The sequence below is a fragment of the Phalacrocorax carbo genome, chromosome 2 (genome assembly GCF_963921805.1).
Source record: "Phalacrocorax carbo chromosome 2, bPhaCar2.1, whole genome shotgun sequence".
Classification (NCBI taxonomy): domain Eukaryota; kingdom Metazoa; phylum Chordata; class Aves; order Suliformes; family Phalacrocoracidae; genus Phalacrocorax; species Phalacrocorax carbo.
Genome location: NC_087514.1, coordinates 129,054,338 through 129,082,337, shown reverse-complemented (window position 1 = coordinate 129,082,337; position 28,000 = coordinate 129,054,338). Strand labels below are relative to the sequence as shown.

General features: G+C 41.9%; 1 protein-coding gene across 2 annotated transcripts; it reads left to right on the top strand.

Annotated features, from left to right (window-relative positions):
* Positions 1-27: 27 nt before the first annotated feature.
* GALNT15 (polypeptide N-acetylgalactosaminyltransferase 15) lies at positions 28-27,787 on the top strand. Of its 2 annotated transcripts, XM_064444313.1 has the most exons (11): positions 29-170; positions 1,060-1,605; positions 7,042-7,208; positions 7,916-8,120; positions 16,463-16,630; positions 17,230-17,347; positions 18,122-18,316; positions 22,074-22,205; positions 23,290-23,391; positions 24,252-24,392; positions 25,334-27,787. In XM_064444313.1, exons 1-11 carry the CDS (start codon positions 145-147, stop codon positions 25,478-25,480), a joined length of 1,947 nt encoding a protein of 648 aa, XP_064300383.1. In that variant the 5' UTR covers positions 29-144; the 3' UTR covers positions 25,481-27,787. The 2 variants fall into 2 exon arrangements, with proteins under 2 accessions (XP_064300385.1, XP_064300383.1); XM_064444315.1 differs by lacking the exon at positions 25,334-27,787 and having other exon boundaries at positions 28-170; positions 23,321-23,391; positions 24,252-24,374.
* The last annotated feature ends 213 nt before the right edge of the window (positions 27,788-28,000 follow it).

Sequence of the window (28,000 nt, the reverse complement as noted above, 5' to 3'; positions counted from 1 at the left end):
AGTGTCAGTACTTGTTGTTCCAGCCACGGCTTTCTGCACATTATTCCTGGACTACTGAAAACTTGAAGTGCTGCATCCCCTGCAATACCAAATTTATGGATGAGGAGACAACTTCAGTCTGCCAGGTGATAATTTGGCATCCTTATGTCAGTGTTAAAATCCCTACAGCTGTAAGTATTTATTGAAAATGAAATATACTCTAGCTAGCACATTACCATATGAATAAATCTAAGCTTAAATAAATCATGTACACTCCATCTTTTACCCAGTTTATAAAATTTTTGCTTCTCGCTGTGAGCATTTCTTAACTTAATACAGCTATTCAGAAGCAGAGCAATTCATGGTGTGCCTTGATTTCTTTTATAATACGACGTTTTGCTTCTTATATTTCACATCTTACAGCTTTTGCAAAGTTTTGATTTGATAGGACAAGAACAGTGAGGGCATTAGGACCAAGAGAAAGACGCACACATTGCTCTGTATTATGTCTGGCAAAGTGCTTCCTGACTGAGTGCCGTAGTTACGTGTGAAACAAAGTCAGGGACCGACTAGTTCTCATCTGTTGATCACAGTTAACTTGAAGCCTCTGAACCGGGGAGAGCTGTCAGATCCACTTTCAGAGATAAGGTGCTTCAATCCAGGCAGCAACTGGAAACTTTGAAGAAGGAGGAACTACTCTGGAAGGAAACTATAAGAAATGGAATTTCTTTTTACTTAGAATTTAAAAAAGGGGAAAAAATCAAAACTTTAGATACGCTTTTCATCAGCTAAACATGAGCTTTCCTAACTGAGCTGGGACTGTATAATAAAAGATCTACTTTATCTCACTGGATCCATGCAACCTTTTATGACAGTAAGTGCAATATTAATAGGAATGTTATATTTTGTCTGTAAATAGAGAGGAAAGCATGAAACGGCAACAGTGAAATGTGAGGGGAGCAAGAAAATCCTCTTGGCACATAGTGAAAACCAGGGCTTTGCTGCAACCCGAGGACTGGAGACTGAGAAAGATCCAAGTGATATTTAACATGACCATCTGTATCGTTTTGTCACCAACAGTATGTTCTTGAGGAAGAAGTGCAGATATGGATCACGTAAGCTGCAGTTTCTCTTGTTGTTGCTGATGCTGGGCTTTCTGCTACTGATGGTTACAACGCTGAATCCACCACCCAGCAACCAGAGCAAGGAAGGGACCTTCCAGCCTGTGGAGTTCAACCCCCGGGAAGGGTATCAGATGGACTTTGCGGAGACCCAAGAGATGCTGGAGACCCAGGAGGAGAGCCAGCAGTATTACCCTTTGGATGGGCTATCACCTTTCATCTCCCTGCGGGAGGACGAGTTGATCGTGGCCGTTGTGTCGCCCCCCGGCAGAAGGAACCACAGCAAGGCCAGGAAGGGCTATCGCGTGGTGAAGCAGCAGAGCAGGCGGCCGGAGGCGAGGGCTGAGGGGGACCCGGAGTCCCAGCCCCTGTCCCTTCCCCTGCAGGCTGGGGAAGGGGCTGCTGCGGGCGAGCGGCCGCTCGGCCTGGAAACCCACGGCTTTAACGAAGCGCTCAGCGAGCGGATCTCTCTGCGCAGGGAGCTCCCTGAGGTACGACACCCGTTGTAAGTAAAACACCCTATTTAATCTCTGGGAGAAAACCTGTCTCTTTCCCCGCCGCCACCTCCCCGGGAACCTCTCCTCCTCGACACCCCGCGTCCTTCCCACCAAACCCTGCCCTCCGGTCGGGGACAATGATTTCCCCCACGCCGTGTGAGGAACGCAGCCCCGCTGCGCAGAGCCAGGTACGCGCCCAGCCTCCCTCCGGCGGCCCCCGCGGCCGCCCCAGCCGGCTCCCACAGGCGCCCCGCGGCTGCCCGGCCACGGCCTCCCCCGCCGCGGGCGCACCCCGAGCCCGCGGGAGGTGCTGCCGGAGCCCGCAGGGGCTGCACCACCCACGGGCGGCGTGTGAGCCCTCAGGGGCCGAGGGTGCGGGGGTGGTGGGGAGCTGCGGCTTCCAGGGGGTCACCGGCTCAGAAAGGGGAAGGCGAACGATCGTGGCTCAGCCGAAGGCTGATGTACGTCTGCAACCTGCGCCCCCCCCCGCCCGCCTCCCCGCGGCCACAGGGCGGCCGGGCCACCGCGCCGCGCCCCGGCCCCTCATCGCGACTACGCGGCGCCGGGCGGGCGGCAGCGCCTCCTGCCGGCGGCGGCTGGTGGGGCCCCCACAACCGCACGGCAGGTGCCGGTGGGCGGGCGCGGGGTGCTGCGTGTACCTCGGCCCCCGCGGGGTGCGTGTGTCCGTCTGTCTGTCCCCGCCCCGGTTTTCTGTCGGTCGGCGGGGGCTGGGGTGGGAAAACGCGTGGCGGACGGCGCCGCGCTGGGTGCCGGGGGCCCGCGGGGTTGTCGGGCGGGAAAGGGCCCACTCTGCGGCGGGAGGCGAGCAGCTGCCTGAGGAAGGGTCGGGGCAGAGGGGAGGGAGCGGCCGCCCCTCCGCTCCCCGCCGCCATCACCTCATGGTGGTGGGCCTCTGCCAGGGGTCGCTGGGCTTATGGGGTGATACAGGAACCAGGAGGTGGGGATTTCAGCTTCTGTAGTGTAACAAGTGACCTGACAAACGTTGGAAGGAAACTCCTGGGGGGAAGGAAGGTGCAGAGCAGTGTGTCTCATCAGATCCGCCAACACCGCTGTAGCTAACAGCAGCCAGGCTGCAGGGCCGCATCGAACAAGAGTTGCATTTGGAGCCCTATATTACGTTTGAAGCCCCGTGTCCAGCCTGGAGACTTGAGATCCAGTTACACCAACAGCCCAGGAGGGGCAGTTAATTACACTTCGTAAAAGGGGACTGAGGTGGATCTATGCTCGCCTGCCCAGGGGAGAGGGAAGAGGATGTGGTTGGGCATCTTTTTTTCTTGCTTCCTATAATAAAAGCTGCTGTGGCTTTCACCCAGGACACAGTAGAATGATAAGCCAGAAAACATTTTAAGTAAGACACAGGATATATATATAATAATTTTTCTAGCGATCATTTTCACGTTTAAAGACAGCTGGTGGCTCTAAACCTAAGGGGACAATCCTAAGGAAAGAGCATGAAACAGTTTTCTACACTTGCTTTGTGTTTTCTACACTTCCATTGAATAATGAAATGCTAATATTATTTCAGTTATTTTTCATCATGCTTCACTGGCAGCACTATGTAATGTTCAAAGGAGGAGCGATGACCCTGGTTTACTGCCTGTGATGTCAGCCAAAAAGCAGTTTTACTTCAGCAGCTGAAGGGCCATCCAACAAGAGACAGATTTAATTAGTACTACTACCGGTAAGATTTAAGCCATGGTCTCAGATCTCTTGGATGGGTTTTCCTGTCTTACTAGTTGTAGCCTAAAGAGCTATCAACACCACAGCTTATAGAGCGCAGATTGAAACCACAGATCTGAACATCCGAGGCTTCACAGTTGTTCAGGTCTAAATCCAGATCATAAACCTGCAGCAAAGGTCTACCTCTAAGCCAGTCCTGTCCTTTAAGGCACAACACATAAACCTCAATGATATTTTTTAGGCGAAATTTAGTCTGGGAGCCTACCTCACAACTATCAGTCCAGTTTTATACTAGCGTAAAATGAGAGTGAACCAGTAAGGAATCAGATTGCCTGTTCCTCTATCCTGTTTGAATCAAACATGATTCAACAGTTAAGAACAACAGTTCTTAAAAATGTCTGTTATTATTTAGTTAGAGAGAACCCAATCAGTTTGAGACATTGCAGTGAGTTAGCTCCATGGACTCGATCTCTCTCATTTTGCTTGAAATTAGGTGGCAAATTCTTGGTACAAGAAGCTATGCCTACTAATTGTGAGGCAATTCCAGATACTATAAAATACAGCTGGCCAAACTTCACACTTACATACTTCAGTTTTAATCTCGAACCAGAGTGTAAGATGTAAGGTAAATGTCATAAGATATACTTAGCTGCTGTTCCTTAGAAATTCACATGAAGAGGTCTGTTGTGCTTTGCATTGGAGCAACGACCGTCATAACTACAGTTTCTTTTTATGTGAAGAGTACAGAGCTCTGCTGGAATTAAACCAGAGCCTGTGGGCTGTGCTGTGCATTGGCAGCCTGGGATCCAACTTCTTTACCTGGAAGGCAATACTTTAGACCTCTCTCACCAGACTCCAGCTTCTAACATAACCCACGTTTCTTTGCATGCCTTTCCAGGTAAATGTTTTATGCTAATTTTCAGAATGTAGATGCATAAAACTATCTCTTCCAGCACTCCTACCGATCCCACAATAAAACATACCCCAACGGATGAATCAGGTACTTGTCTTGCCCCATTTATTTTGAGTATCAGTTTTGAAACAGTCAGGGTTGCTGGGAGAAAAGGCCTGAGAACTTGTCCATTTGCACTATAAAGTTGTTCTTCCACATCAAGACTCATCCTCTGAGGTACCTTCGTCCCTCAGAGGGCTTTTTGCTGCTATCAGTTGGTCCAGCTGCTGTTGACACCATTTTGGGACAGTGGACCCAAACCAAGCCTGCCATTGTGCCTTTTATTTTGGAGTTCTGCCTGAAAAAAAGGTCTGTTTTCCTCTCTTGGGCTTGAGTATCAAATGTACACAGACAAACAGAAACCCACAAGCTGCCTAAAAAGGTTTTAAGTTCCACTGCAAAAGCATAGCTTCCACTTGGGTGCTGTTGGGAGCTGAACATCCATGAGACATTTTCCTGATGGTGGGTGGGAGTCCCCATCAGCAGTGCCTTTTGCTGTGTCAGGATTGCTGTCCTATTCATTGCTGCTAATATTGATTCCTTATTTTTCACAAATGGGATTAAATCACTGTGTCTCATATCAGTCACGGCCCTGACTTTCTGAAATGCTGATTTATGATGGACAGTCTATGAAACTGCTCCAAATTACAGGGAAGGCAGTTCTGTATACCAGTAGCGTTTCACATTTTTGTAAAGATTAGACATCTGAATTGCAAGTCTGCCAATCACCATGGCAACTAAACATTTGCCACCTAGGTTATGTATTCAAGTACAGTTATTTTCAATTCTTTTCCAATTAAGATTCTACAACAGCCTTATTTTCTTGCTATAACCACAGTACTAGCAACAGACATTGCAGTATTATGGTGCAAAATATAGGTACTTAGAGCTGTACTGGATGTTCCTGGTTGGAAGCTGCATGGTAGTAAAAGGGCTGCATCAGATCTTCACTTTTCTTAATCACCTCTAGATTCTTCTGCCTGAAAATATAAACACTGCCAAGTCACAAGAGTATCCTTTTCTCCATCCTGCTGAAAGTGGAAGCAATTATCCCATATGAAGTTGTGAAATAACAGCATTGCTGATTACAGAAAGTTAGTAAACCAAGGACAACATAGATTCATTACGATGTAAAAATCTTGAAGACAATTTGCCTCCCTATATGAAAAGATATTAATGTGAAATAGTATAAACTATAATAAATTATTATAATTGTGCTCATTCTAAATTTATATTCCCTGAAGTGTATCTATAGTATTCATTTATTTCGATTTGTTATTAAATCATTCAGACTATGGATAAGCAGCTTTGTGTCTGGATAGTGTCTAGCATCATAGGGCCTCAGTCCATGAATAGAAGCTCTAAGTAAAATGGTAATAAACAGAGCAACATTAAAATTATATTCCTTACATGAGCTTCTGCTGAGTAGTTAATTGTTCAACAACCACTGTGAAATCTGTATGATGATTTGCTTGGCAATAAAAAAATGCTGAAATAACAATGGGCCACGTTCAGCCAAATCTGTAATTCCTTGAAGAAGTTCTTGCTGCTAGAAATTAAATGAGTTCAGAAACTGAATGACTGCTCCTCAGGAAATGAAAAGATTTTAAAATGTGTTTTCTAATATAAGCAAAGCAGGTATATAGGCAGTCTTTGCATCGCTACAACATGCATTTGAGGGCTTTTTCTGGAATATGTGCATCCTCATGCCAGTATAGTGTGTCCTGTCTCTCTGAACCAAGACTGGTACATCAGAAAACATTTTCTGTTCTGAATGTGATTTGTAAATCCTTTGCTTAGATTTATGAAACAGCCATTGTTTGACGAGGGTTTATAGTTTTCATATACATTTTCTGTGAGGATTAATAGGAAGCAGTTTTCATTCTTAAATGCTTGAGTTGTCAAAGCAACATCTAATTCACAGTAATTTTGATGGAAGTTTTTTCAAAGTCATGGGTGAAAACTTAGCCCCATGGAAAACTGAGGAGCCGTGAGCCCCAGCTGGCACTCTGGAGCATCTCTAGAAATGCCGTACACTGACCCATGCAGCCAGGTGTCTTGCAGTAGGCTGTGTCAGGACCTGGAGTTGTAAAGTAAATGGCAGAAAATGGCATAAAGATAATCTACCCAGGTGGGAGCCTTATACATCAGTGATTCATTTTCATCGAAAAAAAAGCAACATGTACAAGCTTTATAGGGAAAATACATTTACTTTCTTAAATGTATCTACATTTATTTTCATTGACATGTAAGTATCCATTGCTTTACTGTACAGGACTGAGACGTTGGCTTCGTTCGCTAGTCAGCCAGTCCACAGGTAATCTGATCTGTCATGCAGACGAGTTATTTTGCTTGTTAGTCTTAAAGGTACTGCATTACAGTGTACTATTTCCTGTATTATTGAGAAAATGTGGAAATCGGTGGAGACTGACCACCTGCTTTATCCCCCTCTGCTTTGCTCTAATCGTCTTCAGTTTCTCTTTCTTTGGCTATTGGGCCAATTCTGTTGAGCTGTGTATTTTCAGGCAGCCAGAGCAAAAGAAAGTGTCCCAAAATACAGCAAAATATTCCTATTTTTGCATTTTAATTTTTATAATGTCATTCCCATATTTTCACTTTGTATTCCAGTCTTGGACACCTTAATACTTCCTTTGCTTTGTTAGAAGTGGGCCAATATCTTAAACTGCTTTCCATCTCTGAAGGTTTAGGTGTAGCTTACAACTTTGCTCTGACAGACAAGGAGTCAGTTGTACCAGTGTTTCTAGTGTCTCCCTCATTTGATCCCATGCAGGTGCCTACAGGAAGAATATGACTCCAGTCTGCCTACTGCTAGTGTCATCATCTGTTTCCATGATGAAGCCTGGTCTGCTCTGCTGAGAACTGTGCACAGCATTATGGACACAGCCCCGAAGGCCTTCCTCAAGGATATCATCCTAGTCGACGATCTCAGCCAGCCAGGTAGTCCCCATTTCTCTGCATGTGAGCTCTTTCTTCCAAAGCGTCAGGGAAGAAACTGTCCTTCTCCATGAAGTACGTGGAGAGTAGAAGGTAAAGAGGACTCTCAGGGAGAGAGCTAAGCAGACCCCTGAGCTGGCTGCCAGGTTTCACTCTTCCATCCCTAGAATTAAGCTTAGCCTTTCAGCTTTGAAATATGTTTCTCTTTTCCCCATCATTTCCAAACATGCTATACTTTCTTACTTTAAAGTAAGATCACAGTATGCAAATCTTAGCCTTCCCACTGGACCAGATCTGCTGTAACAATTTCCAGGCTTGGACTTTGGCTGAAGCATAGAGTGGAAAACTTCACATTGCTAAAGTAATCCAAAGTGCTTGGGAAGGCCAAACACCTGTAGTATCTCATACTGATCTACACCTTTTATGAGATGATGAGGGCATCCACCGTTTGCTGAAAACAGGAGAGGACGCTGTTAAATTTCCCACAGGAATAGCTTCACACCTAGTGAATTCCAGTTTCCATTAGCCTCTACTTCTCTTTGACATTATGCTGCTGTGGGAATATGTGGAACGTGGCCTACTTGGGCATGTAAAACAAACACTCCCAAAACATTTTACCAGCAAGAAGTAGCATTTCCTACTACCTGTTGCATTTCTGTAACAGCTGAATCAAAGCTAGAACATTTCAGTGAGGGTTCTGTTTCTGACAGGGCCCCTGAAGTCAGCTCTGAGTGAATACATCTCTAAGCTGGACGGTGTGAAACTCATCCGGAGCAACAAGAGGCTTGGAGTCATCCGAGGTCGGATGCTAGGAGCTGCACGGGCAACTGGGGATGTGCTCGTCTTCATGGATTCACACTGCGAGTGTCAGAAGGGCTGGCTGGAACCCCTCCTATCCAGGCTGTCCAGCAACCGGTAAATATCCCCGTGACCTCTGAGCTCCCTGCATATGCAAATTTCTGCTGAAAGAGATGTACTCAGAAAGACTTGGGTATTTTTTCTATCCTCTCTTTGTTACCTTCTTCCTTCTGCTCACATTGCTTTGATTTTCTACCTTATCACCACATGCATCGCTCTGATATGTGGGAAGCAGGATAGGTCACTTGGCTGATAACCCTCACTTCATGCACAGTATCACTGAACTGTCAGTTTATATCCAGTTAGAGCTTTAAGAAGGCTTCCTGGTGGTCTGAATTAAAAAAGTTGCAGTCTCAAGCTGTTTGGAAATTGGCAAACATACACCAGAGAAACTACTGTAAGACTCCATTATTTTTACTTTTTAGCTGTCTCAGTCATGAAGCCAAGGATAAGATACTTTGTCATCCTAAGCCAGTTTGGCTACATACCAATGTCACCTGTGCTGTCTCTGTTCCACAGGAAAAATAGATTTTCTGGGCAGCCTAGACAGTTCTAGCTAATTACAGGTACTTTCACTGACACCAAACTGACAGAGGAGGACACAAATGCATGTTTTCCAAGTCTTTCATGTTTAGGTTGGTGCTTGGGCCTGTTTTCTAATGTACAGCTGAGCTCCTCTATGCAGTCCCCAAGTCCTTCCAAGAGATTAAATCACTGAAAATCTTTCAAGAATTACATGGCAGTAAATCCTTTATTAAAGGGACTTTTCTGAAATAAATATTTTTACGTTAACTTGTCTATGATTACCCATAAGCCAGTTGGGAAAAAGTGAATTGCTTGAGGGGGTAAAAGAAAAAATACATCTTTAAAACTTTTACCAGACCGTTAAATAGTCATACTAAAGACCTTCAAAGGCTGTTCCCAGGCTGTGGAACAAGCTGCTTTTATGGCTGATTATGTTTGCTTGTAAGAGAATTAATTTGAGTTTTTAGAAATTATTACATCATTCGGATGAAAACATTAAAAATACTGCAAGCAAGGGTAATGTTGCCCTAGGATGTCAGGACTATTTTTTCTAAATGATCCTCCTTGGAAAACCAGATTATTTTTTGTCTGCTGACTTATTAGATGGTTTATTATGAATATACTTCATGATTCTGCCTTGAGCTATAGGCTATTGTTGATGTTCATGCAAAACTCCCATCTGTACCATTTGGCCAGTCCTTATTCAAGGTTGTATTGCTGAAATTAAGAGAGTTACAAGAAGTGTCAGAGGAGAGCTATAGTGAAAGGGGAATTACAATGGCAAGGGAGAAGTTAGAACCCCACCACAATTGTAGTGATTCACTGTCAAAAATTATCCCTGCTAAGGGAATGCAAAGCCACCAAGCCTACTACAGCTCTGAGTTTTATGTAGCACAGTCACCAGGGGGTAAGAAAGGGATTCGCTTCCCCTATAGGGCTTGTAGGCTCATTCATTCCTCCAGCAGAGCAGAATTTAACAGTGAGTTAGCTAATGGCTAATTGGATCCATGGAGCAAAGGTGGAAGGATGTTTGACAGTAATATGATCTAAACCATCCCTTTCTGTATGCTGTCTCAGTCACTGTGTCCGACCCTGGAAGCTCTGTCACTGCTAGTGTGGAGAACCTGTGCCATTCTCCAGTGCACAGGGAAAACAGGCTCCAAGGCATCTGGCAATCACTTTCCCTCACTGTCCTTTCCCCAGCTGAAGAATGGTGATAAATAACACTGACCTGATAAGGAAGTTAATTCATGATTTTTCACAGTTTGCGTGTAATGCTTGCATGGAGATCACTATGGAAATGTAAAGCATTAGCATAGTCAACTTGGCTTCATTTAGCAGTTGAGGAGCTGTTAAATTGAATCATGTGCACTCCCTGAGACTACCCAAATGAGGAGAGTACAGTGAAAAAAAGCTGACAGTTACTGGTGAAATATCCATCATTCCTCTTCTTAATGTACCAATCAAGCTGCAACTCATGCACTTTTGCTGGAGAGACAGGATGGAAAAACACTTAATCACCTAGAGTGAGTGAGTTGTTTGCTGGGAAGGGAAAATGCAGCCTTTCCAAAGCCCAAACCTTTGCAGGAACTTAGCAGAGCTGAAGGGAGATTCTAACTTTGAAAAACTGTGATTAAGCCTAATTTTCTAGGCTCCTGATCAGGTCTGACACTATTATTGTGACCTGTCTTAGAGCAATGCCAAGAGAACCTTGCCCAAACTGAGACATCCCTGTGAGTTGAACATACTCACAAAAAGGGAGATACACCTGGTTCTGAGTAGCCTGTGGTAATGACAGACAGGATAAACATGAAAAAATTTATCCCAGTTTTACAGGTATGGAAATATTTGACAGATATTTGACTTGCTCTGGGTGATGACATTTCGTCTCCCTACATGACGGTTTTATTCGCTAACCCAGTCAAAATTATTTTCCCAAAAAGTATCGAGTCTTTCTAAAATCAGTACACATGCACTTATGGGCACCTTGACTGGGACTAGTTCTGTGAACCATACCTAACAAATTGACTGAGAGCTGTACATCAGCTTAGTATATCGCCTAGAGAATGTTTCAGCGGTTTGTAAAGCATCCCTTGACATTTTGATTATTCAGGGATGAATACTGCAGGCACCTGGACAACATTAGAAAACTAGATGAGATGCCCCACAGATCATTTCGTTTGACAACTGTTTGCGTTCCTGGATAATTCCAGGTGAGTAGCATGGTCATAGGAGTGCAGCTGTGCAGTTATTACAGTCGTCTTTTGAAGGGTTTGCCTTTTCTAGGAGACAGCTGCTATTTTGTATTTGGTCCAAAGGCAGTGAAAGGCAGAGGGGGCATGTAATGAACTGTGTCATGAAGCCTGGAAAAGGTTGTTTCTTTAACATAAAAACAGTGACCATCATGCTGAAGCAGGATGATTTTTTTAAAAAAAAAGGAAAAGATCCAAAGTGTGGTTCCTGAGAATATTACTTGAAAGCAAAATGAGCCTTGATGGGAACCCTGACAAGGAATTCCACCTCTGAAAAAGGCATGGGCACCATAACTGTGGCAGAGGGGTGGCTTGCAAACGGGTAGCTTGCCCACAGAACCTTTCCTCTGCTCCTTGTTGCACGGGCTGTTTCCCTCTGTGCTGATGCACTGCCTACACCACAGCTCAAATATTATGTTAGGAAACAGATGCCTGTGGTATTATTAGAAGAAGCCTATCTAGTTTCTAAAATTCAAAGTGCCTCTACTTAGCACTGTGATTCTAGGTTACTAATATTTAATGAAAATGCTGTTAAACAGAATAAGAAATGAACATAGCAGTGGAAAGGTATCTCATCCGCTGTTTGCTCCCATTCAGGAGTGAATGGGAGCCTCTGCTTGTGTACAGGATGCAGGAATAGAAACAGAGTTCTGCTGTCTGGAAAATTTCTAGTTTTATGGTAATATACTAGAGAGAAAGGAAATATTTTGCACTAAAGTTGAACAGCTCCTCATCTCTTTTTGTCTGATTCTCCACTTCTCAGTGGCCCATACCCCAGCTTTTCAAGCTACCAAATACATAGGCCAACTGTTTTCTGCCTTCTCGCAGGCTCAGGGAAGCATGATGTTATCCATCCAGAGCCCACACAACCCCAGCATCTGAGCATGCATTTCCATGCTACTATCCTCGTTTTGAAAACATTGCATATACTTCACATGTAACAGCCTGCTTCCTGGGACTTCTCTTTTTGCCTGATCCTTTTATATCCTCCATTTGTCAATAATACTCATTTCAAATTGAGTAAATTAATGCTTTGCATTTGCATGGTATGTTATGCGAAGATATGCTATCTCTTTTTACAGTCTTTCACAGTTGATCAGGATCAGTAGGTGACCTATTTTCACAAAGTTAAGGTAAAGAAACTGAAGACGAGATTCTAAAGCCAAAAGCAAATATTACTGCTGAAAGCAGGAGCAGTGAGGATTTAGGCATGATTCATGGCACAATGCCCTGGCTGTCCAGTGTAAAAGGTATTGGTCGCTGCTACAGATTTTGGTACCCCACATACAAATGTGAATATTTTAACAAAAAGACGGGTTCAAAAGACTTTTTTTTTTTTTAAATAAAGCATTCCCTTAACACTCTACCTAGCAGCGATTTGAAGTATATGTGTAGTGCCTAGCATATGAGTAGTCTGTCAATTCAAAGAGACTGTTCATATGCCCTAAGTTAGTCTGGAGTTTGTCTGTAAGGCAGTATTTGAGTAATCTGTTACACCATGGCTTTACCGTTCCTGATCACTGCCTTTTATCTTTTTATTAACCCTATCTAATTTCAAATGTTTTGCACTACTCTTTCCCTGAAGACTTCAGCCAACGAGCAAGATGCTTTCAGTTAAAATGCAGCGTGCTGTGGAACTGTCTTGGGTTCTCAGTTACTTACTGAAGTTTTGACTACGTGCAGAGCCAGAGAACTTGGACTGCCTGGATTTCCTAGCTATCTGATTTTTGCAGGCAATGATCCACTCTGAAGCTGGTTAAGGAAAACACATAATTTTCATGTTTGGGTATTTTTGTTCCTCCTTATTTACAGGGGGATTTAAACAGATTAAAATCTGTTCCCTTCCCAGCAAAAGAAAGTACAAATCAATAAAAAGCACTTTCAAAAAACAGTGTATCTAAAACTTCAAAACAGATGTGTTAATTAAATCTTCCTCTCCTCATATTACCTATTCTAAAAGTAGAAAAGAACATAATGTCCATTGTGACTGTAAAGGGTCATGGGAAGACATTTCATTCGCAATTGTATTTGGTTGAGAAATCCCAAACCAGGAAATTGTTCTTGTTTGGGTTGCTCTTTTTCATGGAATTGTGACCTTTTGTAGTTCATGAGTGTTCCAAGCAAGCATTTGAAATATTCACAAATTAGTCAAATGGTTGAAAGGCTGGCTGCTAGTTGTGGTTGAATTTCCTGTTTTTTCCTTTCCTTGGATTCCACAGAGTAAAATTAGCAGTAGTTTGCCAGTGTGTGTTTAATTTCGAAGTGCCAAGAAGCTGCTGACTGTCTGCCAGTTACCCAGTTAAAAACAAAAAGAATAGCTAAGAACAACTTCCAATTACCTTCTGCGGCAAATTTGCATTTAGAACCACACAAACATCAAACCTTCAATGAATATGCAGAAAACAGATCTTTTATTTAAAAAAAGCATTAATACAAAAGATAGGTAAAGCACTGTTTGGTTAAGATTAAAATTGGACATTGACCAGTTTTCACACAAGATAGAAGTTGCTGGATTCCTCTATTTCAGATCAGAAAGACACTCTAAATATTTAAAGTTTTAGGAAGGTGTATTTCTGTTGGTTTCAGCAGAGTTGCACCAGTTTATACTAGGTGAAGATCAAGCATTACACTTACATACTCTTGAAATCTGTTCATCTTGGCATTCTGAAAGAGCTACCAGAGTAGTAGCTCTAAAACACAGTTATCAGTTTGTACTGTAAAATTTTGTGGGAAAGGAGATGAGATTTTATTTTGTTCTGGTTTACTCTTGAATTTAGCCAGGGTAGAATGTGATCTATTCAGTGAGTTATGTTCAGTTGTCTTAAACACTGTACTTTTCCTTGTCATAATTTGCAGATAGTTTGGATAATTGCTTGGTCTCCAAACCATCAGAATCCATTACATCACTGCAGGTATTTTTCTCGAATGGCATTGAAGAATTGATGCCCAATAACAAGCAAAGCAAAAGCATGCATTAAAAATAATGGATTATTTCAGCAAGAACTAATACTGTGATGCTTACTCTTATGAGCAATTGCACCAATGTTATTGCATCATAGGAGTTTGGAGTTCTATAGTCACAACAAATCTAAGGTGGATCCAAAAAGAAGGACAAGTTTTAAATGGCTGAAATGATATGAAAACGTAGGATAGTCTGAAATGTCTGGATCATCTGATCCAGAATATATCTCTGCGTAACTGAGTATCCCTATGGTCTCTATCTGAACTGCCTTGGTCTAGTCTTTGTGGTCAAGGTTGCTTCAGCGGTTTAGTCTACATTGCCCCTTCTGGCTTCCACTCAAATACACGCTCCTGATATTTTTCTCTTGACTTTGAAATTGTAAAATAAACTGCCCTGGGGTCATTATTTCCTCAGTCCTGTCTGAATGAGAATGGATAAATAAGTAGCAATAGATAGCATTTAAGCAAGTAGCAACAAACTGAGGTGGGAAGTATACAAGTCCAGCTAGACTCCTAACCAGACAGATACTCATATGCTGGAGAATGCAGCAGGCTGTAGAAATCACAATTACAGTGACTTTTCATTTTTTGAGGTTCAGTCATAGAAAATCCATTTAACTTGTTAGATGGAGTTTTTCTCAGCATATCAAAGAAAAAACACCTGCTTGTGTTGAGTCCATCAGGACACTCCTTTTAGTAACTTCCAGAAGCAGTTGGTTTCCTCTTCATGCTGTTAGTGAGTAAAGGTTAAATACAGCTTTCAGTAGAAAGGCTCCTGCTGGCTTGAGTTTGAGGTGGTTGCTCCTGTCCTGGATACAAAACTGTATCACAGGGGTATCATCAAGAGAATCGGGGGGGGATATCAGCTTTATTATTTTTAGTATAATTTCTTTCCATTTATTCTTGAGTCCTGTGGGCAAATGACAGCAAACCAGTGCCTTAATGTACATGCCTACAAGTGTTGCAGGTGACTATAAAATTCTCTCATCTATTTATAAACCCAGTGCTTGTTCCTAAGAGTGCCTTTTATTACATATTACAAAGGCTGATTTTACAGCTGAATGGAGAAATATAATCACTTCTCTATTTTAAATCTTTCTTTAGCTCATCATAGGGCAGTCTGCTCTTATTAGGAAACACAGGAATAACTGAGTCATTTTAACACTATCCTCTGCAAAGTTCATACAATTCACTGACAATAGGTAGTCCCTGTTTCTCCATGGGCTTCTAAAATTCTCTACAGGAAATGGCAACCATGATGATAAAACAAAGTTTGGGGTTTCCCCCCACCCTGATACTGAAAAAAACATTAGTGATTGTAAAGGCAGAGAAGATATGTCAAGTTTACACTAACATCACCCAGAGCCTCTGTCTTCCTCAGCTGGTTCTGGTCTCTGTCCTGGGAAAGTAGAAAGGGCTCAATGTGTTGGAGAGTTCTGAGATGTCCTTTCTTCATTGATAGTATTATGTTTTAAGCATATTTCTCTCAGGAGTGATCTCTGACCAACATATAAATCTTTAAAAGAGGGGATAAAACCACCTAATTTTTGCCCAAAAATGGACCATTTCATTTCTCTCTCTCAGTTTTAACAGGAAGTTATTTTTGAGGGAAAGAGCTACTCCAGAATAATTTCCTGTATGGATGCTCTTACTCTAGAACAAAAGTAATTTTTTCCAGTGTACTTTAATCCCTACTAAATGTTACTGATTTTTCTCCAGAGGAACTTCTGTGTATAGGCAAGCCCTTACACTGAGACCAGAGGCTATCCTTTTTGCATAACAGAGAAGAAATGGATAATGTTGTTCTTCAACACTTTTTTCCTGCAGCCCCTAATACCATTGCATTCATATTCTGAAAATTTCCAAATGTGATACGTCAACCCAAAACAAGGAATGCTCTTCTGAAGTACCAGTTAATGCCAAGATGATGTACAAGCACACTGTGAAATACCATGATATGTTTGCCATGCAGAGATGTCTAATACCTCTTCTCAGACTAACCAAAATTTAAGTCAAGTTAGAAATGAATTGGATTGCTGCTTACAGTGCAGTGGCTCTGGTCTGGCTCTTAAAAGTAGATTCCACACTATAACAGTGCATTTGCAAGAGCATTTTAAGCTTGTGGTATAATACAAACAGAAACTGGTTTATGAGCTTGCTGATAAATGTTTTTGCAAAACAACCAGCAGAACAAAATAAGGATGAGTGCACTCTTCATTGGCCTGAAGTGACAAACTCATGAAGCATGTGGAACATCTACAGGAAAATCAAAGGATGGTAAAGTGTGTGGGGCCAAATTAATCTTCTGCTGTAAACTTTGCATCTATGCAGAATGTGTAACATCAGAGGCTGGGGCCTCTGTGTTAAATAGCTTTATAAAAATTCCGGTGGTTAACTGATAGCAAAATTCTGAATAGCTTTAAATGACAATGCAAGGTACAGGTAATCAATACATTACTGAACTTCAGATTCCTCACTACAGGCTCACTATTCTCATGCACTGAGCACCTGAGCTTACATCAGCAGGGAAAATAAGGGCACTGAACATCTAGAACAGTGCCTATGCTTGACAGTGTCAAGGGGAGAACCACTGTTTATTAACAGAGTAGTGAATTTAATTTGTGCTTTGGCTTTGAAAATAAATGATATTGTCTTTTTCAGAAACAGCGTCGTCTCCCCTGTCATAGATGTCATAGACTGGAAGACGTTTCAGTACTATCACTCTGTGGGCCTGCATCGAGGTGTTTTTGACTGGAAACTAGATTTTCATTGGGAACCAGTGCCAGAGCATGAAGAGAAGGTACGACAGTCTCCCATCAGCCCTATCAGGTAACAGTCCATCAGCTGATATGCCTCTGCTCAGCTCAGCAGCAAAACTGTACAATTTGGGTCATCTTCCAGCTACCAGAAGAAAGACGTGGTTACTTGCATATGCTTGGTTAACGTTTTTTGAAGGGATAGGTTTTTGGTTTACACTGAGTTTGTTTGGCCTTTAGTAATCATTCTAACTAGGTTGCACTTTCAACATAACAAATAATTTCCACACATCGACACAACTAGTGTACAACCTGACCAGAGAAGGTGTGGAGGTTTGTAGGGGAAGCAAAAGATGGATCATACAGAGTTAAAAGAGATGTTTTAATCATGATCTGGGTGTCTGTTGTTTTGGGTGTACATGTATGTAACATTTCCCACTGTTCTGAGCCTTATTTGATAATTCAGCTCTTGGCTCCCTTCCCAAGGCAAATCCTAGAATTATGTTCCAGTTGTTCTGTCTTTTGGTTAGCTAATCAAGTCATTCAAGCTTACATGGAGTAGTATTCCATCATTTTGTAATACTATCTCTACAGATATGGTGGGATTTTCACCCTTCACATAATTCCCTAACCAACCTCAAAGGGTTCACTTCCAAACGGTTTTCTAAACAGGAGCCCTGTGGTAGCTGGTGCAGTGGTGGCCATGGATCGACATTACTTCCAAAACACTGGAGCTTATGATTCTGACATGAGCATGTGGGGAGCAGAAAATCTGGAGCTATCTATAAGGGTAAGAACCTTAATTAAAACATCAAGCTCTGGTAACTATTGGGCTTTTAAGGAACCTGAACAAAAAGGACAGAAGCAATTTATAAAAGCAGATGAGTGCAGAAGGTCTTGGGGTATGGAGAATATAACTTTCCTTGCAGAAACCTATCCCCACACTCTGTGATCTGTCAGGACTATAAAAGAACATGCAGCTGCTGTGAGTTAGGAGCATTATGTCAGGAAAAGGAAGTTTCACTGGCTATCGCTATCTGCCTGAGGACAGAGTCACTGCTTTCAGCACCTTCTGAAAGCTGCCTTTCCTTTTTTGGCATGTAACATGCACCAAAGGAAGAGTAGCTTCATTTCTTTGCCAACCTGTAGTTTTAATACTAAATTGTTTGCATTGATTTTTGCTGAATACAAAGAGTAACTAATACTTAAAAGCAATTAAAATTGCAGACACAAAGGGTATAGAGTCTTTAATGTCCCAGACAAAAGAAGGTGTGCCCCCAGGTCTCTTCACTACACTGCACTGTTTGTTTACAGAGAAACATAAAAGGATATAAATAGCTGTACTGGGTGAAATCAAAGGTCTGTCTTGCCCAGCACCTACTCTGTGTCTCTGTGTCTGTGGGGAACAGTGTATGAAGAAGCACATAATAATGCTCTTGCTGTTTCTAGCAATGTGCATATTAGGATTTCCTGAAGTGGAGTCTAGAGTAAAGCAGCTTCTCCTTTTTAGATAAAGATAATCTAAATAAGCTAATATCTTTTTGTGCTTTCATCTGTGTTTCAGACCTGGCTCTGTGGTGGCTCTGTAGAAATTATTCCATGCTCCCGAGTTGGACATGTCTATCGAAATCACTTTCCCCATGCTTTCTCCTATGAAGAGGCCATTGTGAGGAACAAAATCCGAATAGCAGAGACCTGGCTGGGCTCTTTTAAAGAGAACTTCTACAAGCATGACACAGTGGCTTTCTTAATCAGCAAGGTAAAGACTTGCTGGGCAAGGTAGTGGTTTGTTTCTAAGGGAAACTCATTCTAAGGGAAGGAGTGTGAGTTTGGGTAGGTGTAGGGGGTGGAATAGGGGTGAGAGTATCTGTGTGCAGTCAAACAATTAACATGTGTGGTGCTGGGGATAGTCTTGCTATGAAACCTTTCAGTAGAAGAGCTGCCAGATCAGAAAGGAAAGAAACTTGTGCGTAGGAGTAGTTTGCTGAAGTTATCAAATGTCTTTGAGTTATGACTCCTTCTCCAAACGACTCCTTCTTCAGCTTTCCCAACAAGCTGTGGTTTATTTTTCCACCGATAGTACATGGAACGTTGCAGTGCATCTGAAGTGGAAGCTAGTACCGCTGTGTGCTCAAAGAACCCTCCTAGAGGATTCTTTCTTCATTACTGAAGGTCTTCCTCATGTGCTTCACAAGGATATTCAGTAATATTCATGGGCATGTGGCAAACTGTGGCGTCTCTCCTACTGGAAGGGAACATATCTGAGTGGTCTAGTGACAAAAAAGGTTATTTTTTTCCTGAATTGACAGACATCCAGGAGCAACTGTCTGTAACTGAGAAAGTCAGATCTCAACATAGCCACTATTTACAAGTTACTTTTTCATTAGATGCATTGCACAGACAGCAGTCTGACCTCCGGGGATTTAGATTCCCAGCAGCCTGTACGCTGAGACAGGCTTGCAGCCAGGTGTGTGGCGTAGCCCTGGCATGCGGCCACACTTAAACCATCTACAGACTACAAGCCATCCAACAACTGCAGAACAGCCACGCTTGTTTTTAAGCCACTGTATAATCCGTTGCAGATCAGGATCAGTCAAGGGACTGTATTTCCTATGTATTACAAACCAGTGGATGATTGTTTATTGGGAGTCATGCAGCTGTGGTTAATGTCATTAATGCTTCTAATGTTAAGTTGTTAATAATGTGTAGTTGTTATCGTTGCTGCAGTACTCAGGAATTCTCTGGCTCCAGTATCTTTTCTTGTAACGATATCCTTTCCTACAAGGCAGTAGACAAACTTGTGAGCAGTTGTGAATGAAAACGTGTCATTCATCTTCTTGTTCATTTAACAATACCATGCTTTTAAGAAAAGATTCACTGAAAACAGTTAGGCAGAGCATGGGTACGTGCTGTGCAGAGTTTCCCATTCAGTTTTGCCCTTGCATTTCAGTCCTGTGTGCCTCAGTCATTGCAGTGCTGGCCATAGTCTAAGAAAGCCAGATCCAGCAGGAGCTGCACTGCAATGAAGAGAGGAAAACGGCTGTGTGTTCTCCTGTCACCTAGTCTGACCTCCTTATACTCCACCAGTGGATCTGTCTCTCCAGTCAGTCTGCTGTGCTAATCCTAGAGTCTGAGACTATCGCATTTGGTTTTTTATTCTATTTTCACATTTTTCAAAAAGCTTCTCCATCCTTGTCTGCGTTGTAGGTTTGAACTCCACTGGCCGCCAGGTTCGTCAATTGACTCACAAGGGTTACAGAGATGTAACTGGAAGGAGGGCACTAGGCCAAGTCTTTTAAGATGGGCAGTTAGGTCCTTAAATCATTTAATAATTTCCTGAAGGCCTTTCTTGTCACCTGAGAAGCAATTTTCTGTACTAAAAACCACAGCCACCAATGATACAGTTTACTAGCTGTAAGCACCATGACCTTTTGCCTCAGAGTTTATTCTAGCCAGGATACTTTTAGTACTTTTAAGTACGATGCTCCTTAAAATGATCAATTTTATGATCTCTGTGTTCAGCATACCATAACATAAAAGGCCCTTTTCTCTGTGCCTTTCTTTCACAGCCAATATTTTCAGTATGTCAGTGCAGCGGGATGTTATTCAAAAGACACGAGCAAGCAATGACATTATTGCCGCTCAGCTGCAGATGGGCCCTGCGGGGATTTATTGCACTGAGAGGGTGAGCGGAGCCACCTAATGGCCACTGCAAAAATCTCCATGAGCCTTGACAGCCGCATTGCCCACTGCAGAAGATAACTAGTGACCCCCGTTTAGGTTGCTTCGTAAGTCTTTCCATTTTATGGTCTGAATCGCGTCCTGCTCAGGATGCCTGTGGTGTGGGTGTTAATGCAGATGTATAAGGCTCTTCCCAGCTCGCTACAATTTCAGCCACCATCTCTTTTTCTCCTTTTCTTGTGTGGTTAGTTTATTTAATTTACAAGCACAGTTTCCTTTCAGATTGGTTTGCAGGGATAATGACTTTCTTTACATTATTTACACCATTTATTCAGCATCAAATGCAGACTGTAACTAGTATGACAAAATGAGAATTACTGCCATCGCCTTCTTCAGCCAAAGCAGAGTCTCATGAGAAACATCTCTTTTTAGGGAAAGCATTTTACCTCTCTATTTCCCTTTTCCAAGAAAACCTCTTAGGGGCAGGTTTGTGTGGTGCTGAATTACTGAACTCTGTTGTTACACTTTTTGAATCTAAGACTGATACTAAACTGTGAGGTTCTCTTTAACATATTGCAACTGCTGAGCTTTGCCTGTGCAGCTTACAGGGGCTGGCAAACAATGCCACATGGCACAATCGATCCCTGCCTTTAGGAACTGAGACCTCTTCTTCGCTCTCCAAGGCCCTTCATTTTCATTTGTCAGTTTTTTCCAGGCATTTCACAAAGTTCCTGTTTGTTTTTTGGTTGGGGTTTTTTTTTGTTTTTGGTGTTTGTTTTTTTTTCTTACGGATACAGAGAAATAGCTGGTCTGAGAAACAGTTATTTACAGGCAATTCTTAGCTTATGTTACAAATTTTAATTTCTGACGTAGGACTCCAGACCAGTTTCCTGGAATCCAAAACTGCATTTTTAAAAATTAGGAAGGTGAAGGGAGAGATCTGCTGCTGGCAAGAAAGAGGAAAGAGACTTTTAAGGGTGGTGAGATATTTTTAGTATTTGGGCACTGAGAGATTTAGAAGAGTGGTTTGTGTCGTTTTGAAACTGAAGGATTGGACACTTACCTGCTTAGAGGTTTTCAGAACCCTGTTAGCCGTCTTCAGTGCTAAATACCCTCAAATATTCAGACAATCAGTCCTTTGCAGTGCAGATGTCCGCAGCTGCACCAAGGGTTGAAGGCACTTGTCTTTTTTCAGAACAGAGTTGCTACCAGGAAGGGTGAGAGTTGACACTGTGTGTATATAATTCAAGAAAACACATAAATCATAGAAAAGGTTTTATACCTTTATAGCTGAAAAATACATTCACTTACTAGATTTAGTAACTGTCAGATAATAACGTGATAGACTATGTTTTGGGCTAAATTCTGTCATCACATACATCCTCTGATCACGGACGAGTAACAATAACTGGGTAATTTGGGCTGTTAAAGTCCAGGAAATTGATTTTAATCAGCAGGGCATTTCTGTACTGAATGACAATCTAATACAATCCCACTGATTTCAGTGCAACAAATATCAAACTTAGCCCAGATTTTTTAATTAAAAAGATGACAAAGACTGACACCTTGCAGTATAATAATAACAATTTTTAGAGGAAATACTTTCACAGTGTGTGCTACTTCTGAAACATTAACTTCTGTCACCATGCCAGACTGCTGTTTTAGCACAAAGTTGGAGGAAGGCTGTAGCTGATCCTTCTCCTTTGCATACTCATGAAAGATATATATCACTGTCTATAACATGCAGGATAATTTCTATGTAGTCGTTTTCACTTCTAGTGTCTCTAACACAAATGCACTAGTAACTGTGTTGCCCCTATGCTTTCTCCATAAAGGCAGAGAAGCCAGACTGCAGTGAGCGCCTTCAGCTACAGAAGAGACTGGGCTGTAGAAATTTCCAATGGTTTGTATCAAATGTGTACCCTGAACTCTCCCAGCCTGAAAACACACCAAGATTCTCTGGTAAGGTAAGAGAAAACACACTATAAAGAATGATTAGTGTTTTTGCATTGTTCAAAGACCCCAGTATTGCTTCCATGTACTAAGTATTGAGTGAGCATAGAGTTAGAGGCTGTTCCTGCTCTGAAACATTTATTGTCCAAACACAACAATGCAACAAGGATGGGAGAAGAAAGAAAAGGGCAAAGGAGACAAACAGCTGGTCTCACATAAATGTTGAAAGCCAGCCAGGAGCTGAACCCAGATTGTCTGACTCAGTTCAGTGTCACAGCTCAGAGGATCCTAACCTTAGGTTCTTTAGGTGCCATTAGTAAAGGAAGAGAATTGTGTTGACTCATGCAGATGGCAACCACAACAGCGGCTCAGATATCCCTGTGCTGACCCATGCGCATTAAGAGAAAAAAGCAGTTCTTCAGTCCTGCGCTTTCCCCAAGGGCAGAGGTGGTAGCAATAGCAGTTCCTTGGCTGAGAGTGTACAGGAAGCAATATTCTTAATGTTGAGAGAGAAATGTAAGTTGATGATTATCATTCTTTAAAATATCAATTTATTCCAGGCAGCCTTACTGGAAGGGATTTTCCCCCAACAAGGCAACAAGGTCTACTAATTAAGTCACACTCTGCTATCTGTAGCCAGATTTTAGTGTATTCTTTTACTATTTTGTCTCTTCTTTATTATTAAAGTTTGCTTGAGATGAGTGAAAGAACTGAGTGTGGATCACAGGAATTGTCACATGTTTTTTTTCTTCTGGAATATCGTGTTTTTTCTCTGATTACATTGTCCAGCTGAGGTGCAATTTTCCGTTAGCATAAACATTTTGATAGATTTCACTATCGTAACAGTTAAAACCAGAAGTGGGTATCTCTAACTTAAACAAAACTCACTGGCTAACACTGACCTTTGGTGAGACTCTGCCTTTTATATCAGCTCAGTTTGCAAGATCAATATGCAACATCTAGTCTGAAGAAAAAATATTGCCTGAATTATGAGCAAAACCATATATCATCAAGGGATACAATCACAAAAAAGTTAGCTGAAGGGTATTTTGTTTGTATCTGATTGTGCTTTATTTCTGTATAAACCTTTACTTACAGCTTTACAATACTGGTGTTGGCTTCTGTGCAGATTACAGACCTGGAGGAGCCATTGCAGAAGGCTCTATAGAACTCTTTCCTTGCAGTGACAGTCCCACCCAGGTACTGTATACTTTACATATATAGGCACTGTATCAGATCTAGGGAACCATCCAGAAGACAGTCGCTCCAACATGTAAATAGCTGGGTTGACATCAGTGGAAATACTGATGTGTTCAAAATTATACATGTGCTAAGGCAATGATGCCCACTCTTCTGCGGCTGACTGTCATATGGGAAATGGCAATGTTCCATGTGTTGGCGAGGCCAGGTCCTCACACTTTGCTCCAGCAGACGTCATTAAGTGCCTATCTGTTAGTATATTTGGTAGTGTCCAGAGAACAGAAAGCCTGGGAGTAAAAAATATGTAACAATTCTAGAACAATGGGGATGGGTTTCCCTGTTAGTGCCTAAAACTGCGGTTTAGTGCCTACGCTGCAGTCAAAGACAGGAGGGAAATTCATGTAGACTCCCAAGCTGGCATTAGATTAGCAAGTTAATGCATTAAGAGAAGCCAAACCAATACAGACTGACTGCAAGTCCCAAGCAAGTTTTTCCGCTCACACTAAGCTCAGGGTGAGCTGCAGGCCCATTTCTAGCTGCAGGCACATTTCTAGCTGCAATGTGTGCGAACACTGCCAGAAACACCCTTCTGTTCAAATATTTATTAAACTAGAAAATTTTATTATAGGATGGGTTTACTTTATACATTGCAGTCCACAAAGCCTTTCCTTAGGTAAATCGTTATGCCGAATTAGCTAACGGGGGTCTTGCTTTGCAGGGTCAAGGCTGTTGGGCCTCCATTACTCATGTTTGGGTTGCATCTTAACAAACATATACAGGAAATTGTTTTTGGAATTAGCATTTAAAAATGAATTGGGATGTCCTTCCATTGTTGTTCAAACAAACCCTCCCTTTTCCAGCACTTTGAATATACCAGCATGAAGGAAATCCGGCTTGGTTCTGCTCCGCTGTTCTGCTTTGATGTCAGACACGGGAAGGTTATCCCTCAAAACTGTACAAAGGAGACGGACAACAGCCATCAGCACTGGGATGTCCAGGAGGTCGGTGAGGGGAAGGCAGCTGATGGTGACTGTGGGATCACGGGGTGGTTGACAGGATTTTTGTGTGGGGAAGGAATAAGGTATTTGAAGGGCAAGTTTCACTTCTGTACCATTTTCACACAGGAAATTTAGGATGCCTCTTGCCCATTTACACAGTCTATGTGAAATAAATTTGATTTAAAAATACAAATTACAGGAATCCTACCTAGATTCATATGTCCTTGTTTTAACTGTTAGTCTTACTGGCCTTACAGGAATAGAATCAGAATCAGTGGTTGTGAAAATAAGAGCAGGGCAAATCCTTACCGGCTTCTTTTGGATAGAGGAAGGGTCTGGGCATCCTGAACCCTCCCAAATGAGAGCCCTTTGGGAGTAAGGGAAACATCAAAATTCCTCCTGCATTGTAAGACAACAGAAAACTTCCTATTAGAGAAATTCAGTATTATTCTGTGGATTTCACCCAGCAGCACAGGAACTCCTCTACAAGACTGAAAAATGTCATGCTCTAGGGCAGCCTGGGAAAACAGCAGTTACTGTAGTTGTAGGGATGCTGCAGTCCTCTGGTACAGTTCCTGCTGTGATTTGGTTTGATTCCTAAGGGAAGCGCTGGTCCTTTTGAAATTTTGTGGCCTATAGTACTGAAGTTGATGCTGATGTCAACCTGTACCCACAGGAAACAAATAGCAGTGGAAAGAGATTTACTGAATTCTGAGCCTACCATTCCTGTCAGCTTTCAAAAGGAATTACGAATACTCACCATTCCCTGGGCTGAAAGCAAAACCTAGTAATTATGTTTAAAGCAATACTTAAAAAATTTTGAACAACTAGTCATTACTGGTGATCTAGTGTATGTAAAAAGTTTCAGAAGCATGACCTAGCTTTTACTGGAAATCCCTTATGTTTAGTTTGCTCTTTCTTTTCCTTCTTCTCTCATCTCGCAGAATGGATTGATTGTTCACGTCCTTTCTGGCAAATGCATAGAGGCAGCGAAGAGTGAAGATGAGAAGGACTTGTTTTTGTGTGTATGTAACAAGAATGCAAATCAGGTGTGGCAATTTGGACGTTCCCATGTGCTACGTCAGAGATGACTGACAGGCCTCTGTGGAGGTCAAGTCTCCAGAAATCAACATTACTTCTCTTTGGGATTTCAGATACATTTCCTGCATGGACAAGAAAGATGTTTGTGTTTGCTGTAGCATGCAGGGAAATTAGGGAGGTCGTTTGAAAGCCTGCCTCAAATAGTTGCCGCCAGTTCCCGGTTTACTCAGCTCTAGCTAAAATTTCTATTTATTCTGTGAAGCAGAGAACAAAGATACTGTGAGCATCAATAGATTCTCAACTCTGCTATTGTAGACAACAGTTAAGTTTGCCCTTTGAGGAAACATGGAAAATTGGCTGCCAGACAGCTTGTCTTTAGCATATTCTATGACTTCTGAGGATACAAAAAACCCGAATATTTGTGAAACTTTTGAAACTGTAAGAGGAAGCCAGCCAAACCAGGATAAGAGTTTAACCTTGTTTTACAGTGCACTCAACTCATATAAAACAAAGTAGGTTTTGTATGCATAAAAGTGGTAGATGTTTTCACATGTAATAGCTAAAATTTTGTTTTCCAACTAGCCTGAGCCAAATTTCTACCCTCTATGAGATTGCACAGACCATAAATTAGCACTTAATTAGGCACTAAGTGCTCTAATTGACTTGGAATACCAACAGTCCTCAGCATTTGGCACAACCTTCCTTAAATCCTTCGTCCGCGGTCTAATTTGGATGGGAGAATGAGACTGAAATATTAGAAATTTTTTTTGTCGTTTTAATGACATTTAAGAACAACTCTTCAGGAAACTTTTGTGGAATGTGAAAGAAGATTGAACTAGATTAGAAAGAAGGGTAACAACTTCCCTGATTATGTTGAAATGGAGAGTATCGGTGGCATCCATTTGCTCTTATAAAGCTATGGGATGAGCTTATTATTCCAGTGACAAAAGTGGTGACAGAAAACAGCAAATGAAGGGAAACGGCAGGTTTCAACAGTGGTTACCCTAGGAAGAAAATACTGGTGCCTACTTCCACTTGCTTGCAGCCTGAGTTAAGTCTTTCACACTGTCAGTTTTAGCCAAGAAGATCTTTTTGATTCTTGCTGTCGTGGTTCTCCAAGCTGATCCTCAAAGACAGTAGCATAGAAAATATTCTAAAGAAGCTTCTTCTGCAGAGCCTGCATCCCTGCTCACCTCCTGTCTTTTGAAGAAGTGAATGAGAGTTGATGTTCGGTAACGAGAATGGTCTCGTACAGTACGCACTAGCAAAGCAAACTTCTATCAGTATTTTGTTAGGGCACTTTCAATTTTGGAGTTAAAACCAATGATGACACTTTCCAAGAGGCTGCAAAGACAGAAAAAGAAAGATTTGGGAGTCTTCCCACATCAGCACCACACCTGCTTTATAGTATAAATTAGTCCCAACCATATGTATTTATTAAAGGGGGAGGGCGTCATTAATGAAACTTAATTCAGGAGTTTCATTACTCAGGAGACAGAAAATTGGGGCTTTTTGTGAAACGCACAGCACATTGTCTGAACTTTAGAGAAAGGAAGGAATAGCAGAATATTCTGCTCAGAGCCTTCCAGTAACCTGCTCTTGGTAAATCATAATAAATTGGTTTCAGGCACATAAAATTGGTTACAACAGAAGACACGAACAACATTCTGTGTTGTGTTGTCCAAAACATTTCCCAGTGGGGTCTCTGTTTGTTCAAGTGCCACAGATTCCCCACCATGTCCAGGCATCACTCCAATCACCCTAATTACCACTTACTTTTTCTTCAATTGTATCAGAATCTAATACCGTTTGCTGCTGCATCATTTAAAATTTCCTGTGACATCTCTGAAAATGCTTCAACTTTCAGCTGAAAGGATGGTAGCAACTTCTTCCAGAACATCAAGTGATCCCTGGTCATTGCCCAAATCCGGGGTGAGAAAAGAGAATTTCTAAAATTGCATAAAAGCTGAGTGCAATGCTGTTTTAACAACATGTGATTCCTTTATTTTAAATTATAAGTACACTAGATTTTTTTAATTATGTATTATTTATTATATTTTGGACTCTACACTGGGAATATCATTCCTTCAGCATTTAGCTTAATGTTAAAAAAATGTGTATGCAAATATAATAATTGATCACAAGTGAGATTTATCACAAAGAAGAATGAAAATATTTTTGGTTTAGAGAGGAAATGTTTGGAATTAAACTTAAGAGATGTGGACATCCTCATCTTATACTGCTTTTTAACACAACGATAAAAACCTAGAAAATAAGGTTTGATGTAGATATATGTACAATAGAAACATACGTTACGTAATACATCTTCCAACAATAAAATTAAATGTTATGGTTCATTACCATTGAAAAAATAATTATTATACTTGTTGCTTTTAGTAACGGTGTAAACGTGTGTGGTTTCCAAGGGAACTAAACTGCAGAGCACAGGCCAGAAGGGAGCTGCAGTGTGGCCTAGGAGGTCTCCGTACGGGGACAGCCAGGGGACACAGACTCTGGGCCGTACTGTGGAGCGCACTTCCCTCTAACATAAACATAGCTTGCTATTGTTA

Bases quoted from the DNA above. Each gene is read 5' to 3' on its own strand.
- GALNT15 (XM_064444313.1), top strand. From the start codon at position 145: ATGTCAGTGTTAAAATCCCTACAGCT. The intron at 16,631-17,229 runs GTAACAGTCCAT...TTTTCTAAACAG, and splicing joins TCTCCCATCAGCCCTATCAG to GAGCCCTGTGGTAGCTGGTG. The intron at 24,393-25,333 runs GTCGGTGAGGGG...CTCATCTCGCAG, and splicing joins AGCACTGGGATGTCCAGGAG to AATGGATTGATTGTTCACGT.